Consider the following 15,615-nt stretch of genomic DNA (forward strand, 5'->3'; position numbering starts at 1 on the left):
TTTTTTTCTTAACCAACCCTCCAACTCAAATGTGAACACAAGAACATCATTATAAAAATAGTTTTATAAGGGATGGAGAATACTTCTTTCCCTCTTGGTTGCCATTTGCTTTTACACAAAGTATGGGCATTTTGCCCTTAGTAAAGATGGCTGCCGCGCACGAGGAAGCAAGGGCGGGCCGAGTGATGTTTTGACAGCTCATCCCATCACGTGCTAGCCCTCCGATGTCATGTGACCGGCCCGCACGGAAGACGGAGGAATGGCGGCGTATCTGCAGTGGAGGCGATTCGTTTTCTTTGAGAAGGAGCCGGTGCGGCTTACCGGGGAGGGCGGGGAACCTCTCACCCTGCCGCCCGGGCTGAGCGTCTGCGACTCCAGCCGCGGTAGCCTGCTGTTTGGGGATATCCTTTTCTAGGAGTGCTCTGTGGAAGCTGGGGGGTTGTGGTTTTCCAGCATCATACAGATGTCAGTAATGTAGGTGTGGAGCCTCCATAAGGGTGAATTCACACACTGCAGATTCTCTGCGGACGTCTCGGTCACCGCGCTCTACGTCTGAATGCGGTTTACAGAAATTTTTGCGTAAATTTAAAGTGTTCGGTCGCAGAAATGTTTCCAGCAAGTCGGCTGCATGTGAATTCGCTCTTATGGAGGTTGCAGGCTCGCATTGGAAGTACAGGGGCCCCTGAAGAAGGCGTGCACAGGGCCCCGCGGATCCTGAAGGGCTCCTGTATACCGTGAGTCCTTACCGCTGGCTGACGACTGTGCCCCTCCGTACACTTGCACACTCGGCGGAGCGCAGCTTACAATCCAGTCCGTACCATTAAGAACCGTAGAGTGTCGCGTGTTACGTGCACAACACGTGTCCCCTCTGATTGCGCTAGGGGGTCCGCACTTTACATTGGGTGCTTCATAGGAAATACCACCTTCAGTTTGACTCAGCTTTTGGGGTCCTCCGGGCTCAGAGGAAATCATTCCTGGAAATACAAGTCTTATAAGCACTGAGTATTGAAATGGGTCGGGGGGCTTAGAGCCCACCCAGTGGTCATCTATTAAAGGGGTCGTCTGGCCTACACATACTGAGGATAAGTCATCCATATTGGATAAGGGGGTCCGACAGCTTATCAGTGGCGGTCGGGGGGGCCGTGTGGAGGACCGCCGCCAATCTGATATTGATGACCTTTCCTGAGGATCACCACAGTTTCCATTTATCATAGAATTTTACTTATTTGTGTCTCAAATATATACAGTATATAGGGGGTCACTCATCAAACTGGTGTAGAGTAGAACTGGCTTAGCTGCCCCCTAGCAACCAATCAGATTCCACCTTTCATTTTCCAAAGGAGCTGTCAAAAATGAAAGAAGGAATCTGATTGGTTGCTAGGGGCGACTAAGCCAGTTCTACTTTACACCAGTTTAAAAAATGACCCCAATATTTTCCAATTGGTCTTTATTAAAGAAGATTTCTCCAGTTTTGCCACTCTGCAGACCGTTGCTTCTCTGTCAGGGAGCTGATCTGTCTGCAGACCGTTGCTTCTCTGTCTGCTGAGCTGATCTGTCTGCTGAGCTGATCTGTCTGCTGAGCTGATCTGTCTGCTGAGCTGATCTGTCTGCAGACCGTTGCTTCTCCTCTGTGAGTCTGTCAGGGAGCTGATCTGTCTGCAGACCGTTGCTTCGCCTCTGTGAGTCTGTCAGGGAGCTGATCTGTCTGCAGACCGTTGCTTCTCCTCTGTGAGTCTGTCAGGGAGCTGATCTGTCTGCAGACCGTTGCTTCTCCTCTGTGAGTCTGTCAGGGAGCTGATCTGTCTGCAGACCGTTGCTTCTCCTCTGTGAGTCTGTCAGGGAGCTGATCTGTCTCCAGACCGTTGCTTCTCTGTCAGGGAGCTGATCTGTCTGCAGACCGTTGATTCGCCTCTGTGAGTCTGTCAGTGAGCTGATCTGTCTGCAGACCGTTGCTTCTCCTCTGTGAGTCTGTCTGCAGACCGTTGCTTCTCTGTCAGGGAGCTGATCTGTCTGCAGACCGTTGATTCGCCTCTGTGAGTCTGTCAGTGAGCTGATCTGTCTGCAGACCGTTGCTTCTCCTCTGTGAGTCTGTCAGGGAGCTGATCTGTCTGCAGACCGTTGCTTCTCCTCTGTGAGTCTGTCAGGGAGCTGATCTGTCTGCAGACCGTTGCTTTTCCTCTGTGAGTCTGTCAGGGAGCTGATCTGTCGGCAGCTCATAAAAACCCCCCACCCATTTACCCTAGATTATGACTGGACGGATAAGACTTTGGCATAAATGAGTGTTTAATTTAAAGCTGTTAGGAAAGTAAAGAGAAGGGCGACAGACGGAGCCGTCAGGGCGACTGTCTGACGGATTCACTGAGGAGGAGAAGCAGCAGAATGAAGTCAAGCAAAGCTGTAAAGGAAAACTTTAAAAGGGTATTCCCATCACAGCCAATGGGGGCGCATCGCTGGAATATGCCCCCATTGTCTCATAGGTGCGGGTCCCACCCCTGGGACCCACCCCGATAACGGAGCCCTGAAATTGCGCAGCCGCCCTCTATTCATTTCTATGGGGTTGCCGAAAATAGCCGAGCTCTTTTTGTCGCCCACCATGGAAATGAATGGCCGCCAAGCGCGTTGCACTTCCATTCACTACTGGTAGCTGGACCCGGGGAAACCTGGGGTCCTCCGGCTACCACTTTCCCCGCTCCGTTCTCGGTGTAGGTGCCTGCACCTCACAGGCAATGGGGGCATATCCCCAATTGTCTCAAATGTGATAACCCCTTTAATAAAGACCAGTAAATTTTTTTTATTTTTTCCCCCCCAAAATAAGTAAAATTAATTTTAATGGGACCCGTTTCAGCGATCGTTTAGGTCGACAGTAGTGGGTCCCCAGCGATCACCTGCCATGCGGATAGATTGCTGAAATTGACGGTAAGGTGCTTTTTTTTTTTTTTTTCTTTCCTCATGGAGATCTGCAGACGGACAGCCTTAGGCCTATTGCACACGACCGTATGGCTTTTTCAGTGTTTTGCGGTCCGTTTTTCATGGATCCGTTGTTCCGTTTTTTGTTTCCGTTGTGTTTCCGTTTCTGTTCCGTTTTTCCGTATGGCATATACAGTATACAGTAATTACATAGATAAAATTGGGCTGGCCATAACATTTTCAATAGATGGTTCAGGAAAAAACGGAACGGAAACATTTCCGTATGTGTTCAGTTTTTTTTGCAGATCCATTGACTTGAATGGAGCCACGGACCGTGATTTGCGGGCAATAATAGGACATGTTCTATGTTAAAACGGAACGGAAATACGGAAACGGAATGCATACGGAGTACATTCCGTTTTTTTTGCGGAACCATTGAAATGAATGGTTCCGTATACGGACCGTATACGGAACGCAAAAAACGGCCAGTAAACGGGAAAAAAAAACCGGCCGTGTGCAGGAGGCCGTACCGTGATACGGAGATCTAAGGCGTCTTTCACACGAGCGATACGGATTGTGTCCAGGGACTAGGGGATGGTTCGGCACGTAGGTTCAATCACTTTCGTCTGCGATTGCGTTCAGTGTTTCAGTTTTTCCCGCGCAGAGGTGATCAGTTAATGATGTTTTTTTCGTGCACGTGATAAAAATCTGAAGAATAACAATCTACAGTACATCTCCTAGCAACCATCAGGGGAAAATGCATTACATCCGGATGCAATCCGTTTTTCACCCAAGCCCCATTCACTTCTATGGGGCTAGAGCTGCGTGAAAAACACACACTATAGAACAGGCTGCGATTTTTCCTGAACGCAGAGATGATGCGTAAAAAAAATAAAACGTCGCTCGTGTGCACAGAGCCATGGAAATTAATGGGTCAGGATTCAGTCCGGATGCTATGCGTTTGCTTCACGGGTCCCCACCGGACGAAAAACTAAAAGCTTGTGTGAAAGAGACCTAAGGGTTCTGCCTCCACCCTGAGCGCCTGTACATGCATCTCTATGGAGTCCGCTGTGTGTCCTTAACTGAGAATCAGATATGACCGGCCAGATTTGGTTCCTGCCCCGTTCCCTCCAGCTCACCTCTTTCCAGGCTTATAAACTCCGCGTCACCCACCTGCATCAGCTAAAGCAACACAACATCCTGGTCTCTGTCGGCGAGGATGAGGAGGGGGTGAATCCTGTGGTAAGTGAAGGGAATGAGTTTGGGATGGAGCCTGCTTGTTTTTTTCTTTTGTGCTTTTGGATTAACCTCCGTCCTTTCCCATCATTCAGGGTCTTCGTCAGTATGCGTGCGCTTCTTCATGCCCACCTGTTTCCTCTTAGGGTGCATTCACACGGCCGTATAAATGGATCGACATCCGTTCCGCAATTTTGCGGAACGGGTGCGTACCCATTCATTTCAATGGGGCCGCAAAAGATGCGGTCCACACGGCTGGTATCTGTGTTTTGCGGATCCGCAATTTGTGGACCGCAAAACACTTACGGTCGTGTGAATGCACCCTTACAGTAAACAATTCAAAGAGGATCACTACAGGGGTTATCCTAAGGATTGGTCGTCAGAGTTAGATCGGGGCTGGGGGTCTGACTTTTGGCACACCTACAGCTTCATCCAATTCACCGGAATAGAACTGAGTTTTAACCTCTTAGGCTCCATTCACACGTCCACAATGTGTTTTGCGGATACACGGAGACACGGATCCGCAAAACACGGAAAGCGGCAATGTGCGTTCCGCATTTTGCGGACCGCACATTGCCGACATAATAGAATATGCCTGTTCTTGTCCGCAATTGCGGACAAGAATAGGACATGTTCTATTTTTTTGCGGAAACGGAAGCACGGATGCGGAAGTGCTGATCCGCAAATGTAGATGCGGACAGCACATTCCGTCCCCATAGAGAATGAATGGGTCCGCACCCTTTCCGCAAAATTGCGGAAAGGATGCGGACCCATTTTGCGGACGTGTGAATGGAGCCTTAGTGACCACTAATACGTCTTTTTACTGATGTAAACAATGGGGGTTTTAGCTAAACAGCTGGCTTTAATCAATCATTACATGTTTACAAAATGGTTCATTAAAAACTATAACTCATCCTGCAAAAAATAAGACCTCATACAAGTACATTGATGAAAAAACAAAGAAGTTATAGCTCATGGAATGCGATAAAAAAAAAATTTGCGTGGTCACTAAGGAGTTAATGATGGGCGTAGTCGCTACTACAAATACGTAGCTGTGCCTAGTATGCAGTGAAGGTTTCACGGCGCCGGCCTGGTCACAACGGCCTCTCTAAACAGCATGTTGTCGACGGTCTGAGTGTATGACCCCCACGATCTAGTGTAGTCAATGGGTTCCTGGCCACACACTTCTGATAGCTGTTGGCCAAATGCATGTTCAGTGGAGCTATTTGGCTATTCCTCCCCCCCCCCCCCTTCATACACATGCAGGCTTGGCTTGGCAGAGCATGCATATGTTATGAAGATTCAAAGGGGAAAAAGCCACTGACAGACACCGCTCCTCTATCCCAGCCCAAGCGCTGCCGGCCATCTCCCTCTGTCCTCCATATCGGTTTTAGCATTCTTCTCTTTTTCCCAGGTCAAGGTTTGGAACCTGGAGAAACGGGATGGAGGAAACCCCCTTTGCACAAGAATCTTTCCTGCAATTCCTGGTAATAAGCCGACGGTTGTTTCGTGCATCACAGTTCATGAAAATCTCAACTTTATGGCCATCGGTGAGTATCTCACATTGTAGACCTTTCTGTCCAGGGCTTGGCCTGATGCGTCTCTGCGTCGACCTGTATTTTGTGGGGTCGCTTTCACCTGGCAGTGGGGCTCGTGTGTACATGGTTAGATCTGTCATTGGCATAGCTGGGCCTCCTTTTTCTGTTTCATTGATTTCTTTTCTTTTTGCTTGCCTCAAGGTTTTGCCGATGGAAGTGTTATCTTAACCAAGGGGGATATAACTCGAGACAGACATAGCAAGACGCAGATTCTGCAAGAGGGGAGTTATCCGGTCACAGGCATGGCTTTCAGACAGACCGGCAAGACCACCCATCTCTTTGTGGTCACAACTGAGAGTGTCAGGGTAGGCAGTGAGCCCGTTTGCGTATTCGTCATTATCCCTTTAACCTCTTTTTCTAGATTAAAGGGGTCGTGCCTGTTTGAGGGTTTTTTGGCAAATACTACATTCGAAGCATACTTCCCTGCTTCCCGACGGGGTCTTCCGCCTCCTGCGCTCTCCTGCCTCTGCTGGGGTCCCTGGATGTAAACTTTCATTTTGACGCCGCTGTAGTCAATCCTCTGGCTGCAGTGGTTACTTGCGCCCCTTACGGCATGGCAACTGGTCACGTAACGCAAAGGGAGCAGGTTACTGCTGCAGCCAGCGATTGGCTGTAGCAGCGTCAAACCGGAAGTTTACATCCAGGGACCCAAGCGTAGGCTGGAGAGCCCGGGAGCTGGCGTTGAGTTTTGCAGGTCTGCTCCGGGAAGGGGGTTGCCAAAACACCCCCAAATGTGCGCAACCCCTTAAAAACATTGATGAGACACACATTTTAAAGGGGAAACCAGTGACTGCACTGGTTACCTATCCGCTATAATTTATACTTGCCACTCTCGCCCACAAAGCTCTTGACATGGCAGCCCCCTCTACATCTCCCCCCTCATACTGCCTATGTTCTCCATTCTTACAGCTTCCATATTCTGAAGCCCTCGCTCCCGTCTCCAGTTCTCTAGAATGCACTGCCCCAGACAATCCGATTTCTCCCCACACATATTTAAGTGGACCTTTTACATTTCCTAATCTGACCTTACACTGGGTTCACACCTGAGCGTTTTACAGCGCGTTCCTACGCGCTGTAAAACGCTCCACAAGGAGAAACCAATGATTCCCTATGGGAATGGTTCACACCTGGGCGTTTTACAGCGCGTACGATCGCGCTGTAAAACGCCCTATGCTCAAAAAAGTACAGGTCCTTCTAAAAAAAATTGCATATTGTGATAAAGTTCATTATTTTCTGTAATGTACTGATAAACATTAGACTTTCATATATTTTAGATTCATTACACACAACTGAAGTAGTTCAAGCCTTTTATTGTTTTAATATTGATGATTTTGGCATACAGCTCATGAAAACCCAAATTTCCTATCTAAAAAAATTAGCATATTTCATCCGACCAATAAAAGAAAAGTGTTTTTAATACAAAAAAAGTCAACCTTCAAATAATGATGTTCAGTTCTGCACTCAATACTTGGTGGGGAATCCTTTTGCAGAAATGACTGCTTCAATGCGGCGTGGCATGGAGGCAATCAGCCTGTGGCACTGCTGAGGTGTTATGGAGGCCCAGGATGCTTCGATAGGCGAACAGAAGTTAGCCGCGCCCACTATAGTTGATACAAGTCGTGACGTCAGTGGGCGGGCGGCCCGACGGTAAATAGTGAGAAGGCAGCGGCGGGGGTCCGACACCCGGGACCCTCGCCGATCAGCTGTTTGAGAAGGCAGCGGCGCTCCAGTAGCGCCGCTGCCTTCTCACTATTTACCGTCGGGCCGCCCGCCCACTGACGTCACGACTTGTATCAACTATAGTGGGCGCGGCTAAGTTCTGTTCGCCTATCGAAGCATCCTGGGCCTCCATAACACCTCAGCAGTGCCACAGGCCGATTGCCTCCATGCCACGCCGCATTGAAGCAATCCTTTCTGCAAAAGGATTCCCCACCAAGTATTGAGTGCAGAACTGAACATAATTATTTGAAGGTTGACTTTTTTTGTATTAAAAACACTTTTCTTTTATTGGTCGGATGAAATATGCAAATTTTTTTAGATAGGAATTTGGGGTTTTCATGAGCTGTATGCCAAAATCCTCAATATTAAAACAATAAAAGGCTTGAACTACTTCAGTTGTGTGTAATGAATCTAAAATATATGAAAGTCTAATGTTTATCAGTACATTACAGGAAATAATGAACTTTATAACAATATGCTAATTTTTTTTGAAGGACCTGTACATGAGCTTCTTTGGGGCGTTTTGTCGCGCGTTCCCGTACACAATGGGCGTTCGCTTGTCTCTGTATGCGCGATTGCAATCGCGCATACAATCGCGCATACAGAGCGCTCCTTTCAGAACGCTCAGGTGTGAACCCAGGGTTAGTCTTCAGAACCCCCTCCCTTCACTCATCTGTGTCCCCCACACTCCTAGCAATATAATGCATTTTATAACAATGACTGGCTCATACAGCTTCTGATTTTAAAAAATCACATATAAAATGGCTGGACCGCTATTCTACCTTTTGTATCAACCCTGTTTCCTCACAGATTGTAAGCTCTTGTGATGAGCAAGGCCCTCAGTCCTCTTGTTGAACTGTACATTAGTTGGTTGCAGGTTCCTCAGAAGCTCCCGCTCTCTTACGTTCTGGTTACTTTCTTTTTAGGCCTATGAGTTAAGCCAGAAGGATTACCCGTTGCAGGTTCCTCAGAAGCTCCCGCTCTCTTACGTTCTGGTTACTTTCTTTTTAGGCCTATGAGTTAAGCCAGAAGGATTACCCATACACCGAGTTGGACTCTCACGGCTGTGGCCTGCGTTGCTCTGCGTTGTCTGATCCCTCTCAAGACATGCAATTCGTAGTGGCCGGTAATGAATGCGTATACCTTTACCAGCCGGACGAGAGGGGACCCTGCTTTGCCTTTGAAGGACAAAAGCTTATAGTACATTGGTATCGCGGTTATCTAGTCATTGTATCAAGAGAAAGGTATGAAAATAAACCTAAAGACTCTCTGCACAATGCACCGATCTGTATTTAAAGGGGTTTTCCCCATATCAGACAATGGGGGTATATCGTTAGGATATGCCCCCATTGTCTGATAGGGACTGCACCTACACCGAGAACGGAGCCCTGAAAGTGGTGGAGGGTGCACTGTGCATGCGCAGCCGCACTCCATTTATTTATATAGGGCTGCCCAAAAATTTCCCTCGGCCCCATAGAAATTAATAGGAGCGGTGGCGGCGAAAGCGAGGTTCGCTCCCGTTCAGTACTATGGGAACAGCCACCACTTTCTCTGCTCCGTTCTCGGTGTAGGTGCGGGTCCCAGACAATGGGGGCATATCCTAGCGATGTGTCAGACAGGAATTCCCCTTTTAGTTGATTTCTAATTAATAACTTTTTTCCTGGATTTACATATTGATGACCTATCCTCAGAATCCTGCCGATCAGCTGAGCTGTTAAAACGGGCTGTGGCTCTTGGACGGTCACTGCGGCCTCTTCCTTGGCCTATGACATCACATCCATCGGTCACAGGGTCAAGTGAATGAAACAGAGCTGCAATACAAAACACAGCCACTATACAACGTATGGCGCTGTGCTTGGTATACTTTGAAGAGTCTGCCTCACTCATCCAAGCTCCGCAGCCCCTTCTAAGAGCTGATCTGTGGGGGACCCCCTACTGATTAGATACTGATGACCTATCCTGAGCATAGGTCATCAATATTTTAAATCCTGGAAAATCCCGGAAAAGGGCTCTGCTACACGGACCAAGGATCAAACCACGTATTGGGTATGACCACTCATATGGACTCTCATTCCCAATAACTGGGCCATGTAAAGTTGCGCTGTTCACCCATGTACACGACCATTATTGGTTGGTTTTGCATGATACCAGCCTGTATATTGGTCTCGTTGTAAGTGTGCACATACTTATGCTTCTAATTGATTTGGCACCACACAAAGATGAAAATCGCTAGAGTGCCGATAACAGGATAATTGATAGTAAAGATGATCATTCATCCCCTTTTCCTTTCAGGCCATTTGGTAGGAATTTTAAGCAAGCGTCATTTGTCAAAAGCTTGTTATTGTCCCGGCCTTAATCCATATAACAAGACCCTTAGATCTTCGTGTATTGAAATTGCAAACAAAACTATGAAATTGCTGCAATGTTTTTTTGTTTTTTTCTCTTGCACATCGGATTTTGCTGGACGTGATAGCCATGCACCGGACAGGCAGACGCTGACCATATATGACCTGGGAAACAAGTTCATTGCTTATAGCTGTGTTCTGAATGACGTGGTGGATGTACTGGCAGAGTGGGGCTCTCTCTATGTTCTTACACGGGATGGACTCCTGCATGGCTTACATGAGAGAGACACGCAAACCAAGCTGGAGGTACACAAACGTTCTCTTTCAATCTGTACACTGCGCTAGCTAAAATATGTATGGGGTAGTTCCTGTAGATGCCTAATACACTAAAAGCTGCTGCATTATTGTGATTATTACATGGCGGGATTCGAACTCCCTACCTTGCACATTAGAGGCAAAGACGTAAACGCTACACTATACAGCTACATATAAATGTTTCTGCCGGGATTCGAACTCCCTACCTTGCACATTAGAGGCAGATGTAGCTGTATAGTGTATTGGTTTACGTCTTTGCCTCTAATGTGCAAGGTAGGGAGTTCGAATCCCGGCAGAAACATTATCGTGATTGTTGTAGTCTATAATAAGCGATTGCTGGTACAGACAGGAGAATTGTAGGGCTTTTGCTGCTTTGTTAAGGAAGGGTCCTTTTCGACATGAAAATGTCCGATCCCCTTTGCCAGTGATTGACTGACTGGTCACATTTCCATGTTGATGGGGGTCAGGAAGTAGAGACAGAAAATGCTGGAACAGGAGTGACAGAGAACTGGTAAAGTGAGGTCTTTTTAAACTTTTTTTTTTTTATGTGGTCAGACAACCCCTTTAAGGTGATTCCTCTAACGGGAATTTAAAAAATGCCATATCCTAGCTTTAATATTGCATCGATGGTCAGATCAGTTCATACCCCCTCCCTTCTCTGTCTGCAATGTACAAGATGCCCATATATTGCCCAGAGAGTGTGTCCTTTCTGTAACCACATCACATACTGTCAAATACGATTAGATAAATATTATATTAAATTTGCACAGATTTCATTTACGGTAGCTTTTGAGCAGTAGTTTAAGCTGCAGTATTTTATTTTATTTTTTTGTTTCTTTTCAGATGCTTTTCAAGAAGAATCTTTATGTTATGGCTATCTCTTTGGCCAAGGGCCAGCACCTGGACAGTGATGGACTGTCTGAGATCTTCCGCCAGTATGGAGACCACCTGTACAGCAAAGGAGACCACGACGGAGCTATCCAGCAATATATACGGTATCCTCTAGTTCTATATAATCTTATAGGTGAATCCATTTTTTGTCCTGTATGGAGATGCATGAATTTTCCTTCTTGCAACACTCCGAAAAACAGGATTTTTGTACTCAAATGTAAAATCCCTTTCTCACTACGTTCATTGGGGAAAGTGTTAGCTCCTCCTGCCAGCTATACCCCTCCTGCAGACACTCAGTTTGTGGCCTAGCATCCGGATGTATATATACAGATCCCAAGGAAGTCGTACCCTAAAAAGGACTGATCTCTACCATTTGGGGAGAAAAACAAAACCCTGCACCGAGAGAGAGAGGGGCACATGGTGTCAATACGGCTGGGGCAGAAGAATACTTACTCTCCGTCTTCTGCCCTATACCAGTTTTCTGGTATAGAAAAGTTGCATTTTTTGGTTCAAGTCTAGATCTGCACCAAAATTGCAACTTTTTCCCCTTTCTAACAACCTCTCCACTGCTATAAAAAGTGGTCAGGAAGGGGTGGGCCATGGCTATGACTTTGACTGCCGGATACATTTACCTGCATGCAGGGGGGTGACCTAGCAGTGGTGCTGTGCCTATGTGGGTTTTATGGCCCAGAATCAAGGAGGCTTGGTCTGGCAGCAGGGGTACTGTTGGGTTGCTGGGTCGCCAAAATTGACAGTCAGGGAAGAAGACCTGTCCTTTTTAATCATTGACTCCCTTTTCTTCTGTCCAATAGAACAATTGGGAAGTTGGAGCCGTCTTACGTCATCCGCAAATTTCTAGATGCCCAGCGCATACACAATTTGACAGCGTACCTACAGGCATTACATTTGCAATCTCTAGCCAATGCCGATCACACCACTCTTCTACTGAATTGCTATACTAAGCTAAAGGACAGTGCCCGTCTAGAAGAATTTATCAAGGTGAACCACAGTGACGTCATGCTTCTTTGGGTGCAAAACATAATTACTTCTGTTTTCTGAAATCATCTTTGGTTGTGTATTGTCTTGTATTGCTTATCTTTGACAGTATGAGGGTCGACATTTAGCAAAGTCGACTTCTTCACCGTGAATGATGAACTTCTACTTTTTATAATGCTTTCTAATATTATTGGCATAGAAATATAGTCGTTTGTATACATGTATGCAAAAAACAATAAATCCTGTTTTTTGCATTCGTTTTTCCAGGCCAGTGAGGGTGAAGTACATTTCGATGTGGAAATAGCAATCAAAGTTCTTCGGCAAGCTGGCTACCATTCACATGCGCTCTACTTGGCAGAAAAACATGCCCATCATGAATGGTACTTGAAGATCCAACTGGAAGACATTAAGGTGATGTCAAAGCCCTGCTTATATAGAACTGTGACTTGTGCACTTTATAAATCTGTTGTCTAGAAGACTTGTGTACGTTTTAATGGTCTTTTATATATAGTACTTTTTGCCCTCTGTTATAGAACTTCCAAGAAGCTCTGCGATACATTGGACGCCTGCCCTTTCCTCAAGCTGAGAGCAATATGAAATGTTACGGGAAAATACTCATGTCCCATGTGCCCAACGAGACAACCCAGCTGCTGAATGACCTTTGCACTGACTTCCCCAATCCTGGCGGAGGGAACAGGGTGAGATATTTGCCATCATTGATGGGATATTCCCATCTCATAAAGTGGTGGCATATTGCCAGTATATACGGTACCATCACTTTATGACTGACGCAGATTAGACCTCTGGGACCCCCAGAGATCCTAAGATTGAAGTGGTTGTAGTGTTGTGGACCCCTCACAGTAGCACCCCGGCCACCCACTGTGCAAGAACTGCAGCACAGCTCCTTTCAATTAAATGAAGCCGGCTGCAGTTCCCTGCCAAGTGGCCAGAGATGCTGCAGGGAAAAACATTGAGGCCACAACAACTTGGCATTGGTAAGGGTCCCAAAAGTCAGAACCCCACCGATCATTTAGTGATCCCACTTTGGGAATATTTCTTTAGAAATTGTCATATCAGAAGGCATTGAGTGATTAAAAGGGCTTCCTGGGATTTTGCAAATGATCACCTATCCTCTGGATAGGTCATCAGTTTCTGATCATTTGGGGTCTGACATCTGGGACTCCCCACCGATCAGCTGTTTGAGAAGGCACCGGCACTCGCAGTAGCGCCACGGCCTTCTCGCAGCATAGTCTAAGCCATCTGACATTGCGTTTATTGGTCATATGGCCTAGGCACAGCTCAGCACCATTTAAGTCAGGCATCCTCAAACTGCGGCCCTCCAGCTGTTGTAAAACTACAACTCCCACAATGCCCTGCTGTAGGCTGATACCTGTAGGCTGTTCAGGCATGCTGGGAGTTGTAGTTTTGCAACAGCTGGAGGGCCGCAGTTTGAGGATGCCTGATTTAAGTGAATGAGGCTGAGCTGCGATACCAAGCACAGCCACTATACAATGTACACCGCTGTGCTTGGTAAGCAGAGAGAAGCCTGCGGCGCTACTTCAAGCATCGGTGCCTTCTCAAACATCTGATTGGCGGAGTTCCCGGGTGTCGGACCCCCACCGATCAGATACTGATGACCTATCCAGAGGGTAGGTCATCAGTTAAAAGAAGTCAAAAGGGGTTTTCCAGGATTCTTTAACACTAGTCCAAAAAAAAACTTGCCCTGTAAAATTTTTGGGACGCTTTTGGTGCTCTATAAAGACTGCATGTACCCTTCTCATATAGGCAAATCCTGAAGAATTCATTCCAATATTTGCTAACAATCCCTGTGAGCTGAAGACCTTTCTGGAGCATATGACAAGAGTGCAGAGCGATTCTCCTCAAGGAGTTTATGACACTTTACTTGAGCTACGTTTGCAGAACTGGGCGCATGAGAACGACCCTCGGGTAAGCCACGTGTGCTGCAGCCATCAATACTCTCAAGTAGTTTGGTGACTAAATTACGGTGTTTGCAGACTCAAGACAACCAGTACTTCCAATAAGCAATGCATTTTTTTCATGACCACTGTATGTGTTTTCACCATCCATATTTTCTCCAATTTGGGAACACTCATCTGGTGTGACCCTTGCAGTGTAACCAGCTTCATATCTGTCCATTTAATTTCATTCCATGTAAATCATCCGGTAGATGAAGATTATCAATGGAGACCCATATTGGTATATGTGGACTGTGAACGCATGTGATACAAACTAAGTACACGAGTTCTTTAACAGGCAAAGCAGCAGCTGCAGAACGACGCCATGACCCTCCTGAAGAGCGGACGCTTCAAGAACGTGTTTGATAAAGCCCTAGTCCTGTGCCAGATGCATAATTTTCAGAAAGGAGTGCTGTATCTGTATGAGCAAGGCAAACTGTGAGTATGTGCTGGACTCTAAGGTGCCACATTATATTCCAGCACTCTGACATACATGATGTGATGCATGGCTTTGTTTTCCTAATAGCTTCCAACAGATTATGCATTACCACATGCAGAATGACCAGTACCAGGAGGTCATCGAAGCCTGTAAGCAGTATGGGGAGCAAGAGAGCTGTTTGTGGGAGCAGGCACTTAGTTACTTTGCACGCAAGGAGGAAGACTGCAAGGAGCACATTGCAACAGTATTGAGGCATATTGAAAGCAAAAACCTCATGCCTCCACTGTTGGGTAAGTCTCTGGAAATTTTTATTGTCATGGAAAAGTATTTTAAAGAGGCTCTGTCAGCATGATCAACACTATTACACCAGGAATACTGCCCCCTAGACATCAGCATGCTGAGGGCAGAGCTGTCTCCTAGCATCTACATATCATATACACTACTTACTGTAGCTGGATCTCTATGATATTAAAGCTAATATACATATTACTGCTTTCTTTACAAGCTTAATATATGATTATAAAGACATCAGACATACGGTATGTGTTGGCTTCTAAGAATAGAAAAAACAGCCTACTGTAAGGCTCTAGCTTAGCGATAAGTGCTCAGCCATGTATATAGAGATCCTAAGTTCTAGTCCCAGAAGAGACTTATGTAAAAAAAAAAAAATTGTAAGAAAAGGCTATACTAGAATATATAATAATAATAAAAGGCCTTACTATATTGAGAAGAGTTTTTTTTTTTTTTATGCTTAGAAACCTAAAACCTGTGACGGGTTTATTCACAGGTACAGTATATGATTATAAAGAAACCAGCAATATTTAATGTTAATCTAGCGATACTCATAAGCCAACAGCTAACTTTCATGACCAAATCCACATTGTGGATGCTTGGCTGAGTGTTTATATATTTTCAATGGGGATAGGGCAGGAAGTCGCTGCCAGGCAGCTCATCATCCTAAGAACAAAAGGACTGGGCATGTTGCAATCCAGCAGCCCAATCCTTATCTTCCTTAAAGGAAACCTGTCACCATGATTTTGCGCATAGAGCTGGGGACATGGGCTGCTAGATGGCCGCTAGCACATCTGCAGTACCCAGGTCCCATAGCTCTCTGCGCTTTTATTGTGTTAAAAAACAGTTTTGAGTGATATGCAAATTACCTGATGTGAGTCCTGTAGCCGGAGATGAGTCAA

At 46.3% G+C, this 15,615-nt stretch overlaps 1 protein-coding gene across 1 annotated transcript in view; it reads left to right on the forward strand.

Annotated features, from left to right (window-relative positions):
* Window positions 1-225: 225 nt before the first annotated feature.
* Window positions 226-15,615, forward strand: part of VPS11 (VPS11 core subunit of CORVET and HOPS complexes) — a 29,185-nt gene continuing 13,795 nt past the window's right edge. Inside the window, exons 1-13 of the mRNA XM_044290614.1 lie at window positions 226-401; window positions 4,001-4,149; window positions 5,558-5,693; window positions 5,883-6,046; window positions 8,472-8,704; window positions 9,934-10,111; window positions 10,964-11,115; window positions 11,824-12,010; window positions 12,275-12,418; window positions 12,541-12,705; window positions 13,793-13,954; window positions 14,282-14,421; window positions 14,510-14,712. Coding sequence (XP_044146549.1) covers window positions 260-401; window positions 4,001-4,149; window positions 5,558-5,693; window positions 5,883-6,046; window positions 8,472-8,704; window positions 9,934-10,111; window positions 10,964-11,115; window positions 11,824-12,010; window positions 12,275-12,418; window positions 12,541-12,705; window positions 13,793-13,954; window positions 14,282-14,421; window positions 14,510-14,712 — 2,155 coding nt within the window. The 5' untranslated portion in view covers window positions 226-259. The remainder of the gene's footprint in view (window positions 402-4,000; window positions 4,150-5,557; window positions 5,694-5,882; window positions 6,047-8,471; window positions 8,705-9,933; window positions 10,112-10,963; window positions 11,116-11,823; window positions 12,011-12,274; window positions 12,419-12,540; window positions 12,706-13,792; window positions 13,955-14,281; window positions 14,422-14,509; window positions 14,713-15,615) is intronic.

This window comes from Bufo gargarizans, chromosome 4, assembly GCF_014858855.1.
Source record: "Bufo gargarizans isolate SCDJY-AF-19 chromosome 4, ASM1485885v1, whole genome shotgun sequence".
In the NCBI taxonomy this organism is placed as follows: Eukaryota; Metazoa; Chordata; class Amphibia; order Anura; family Bufonidae; genus Bufo; species Bufo gargarizans.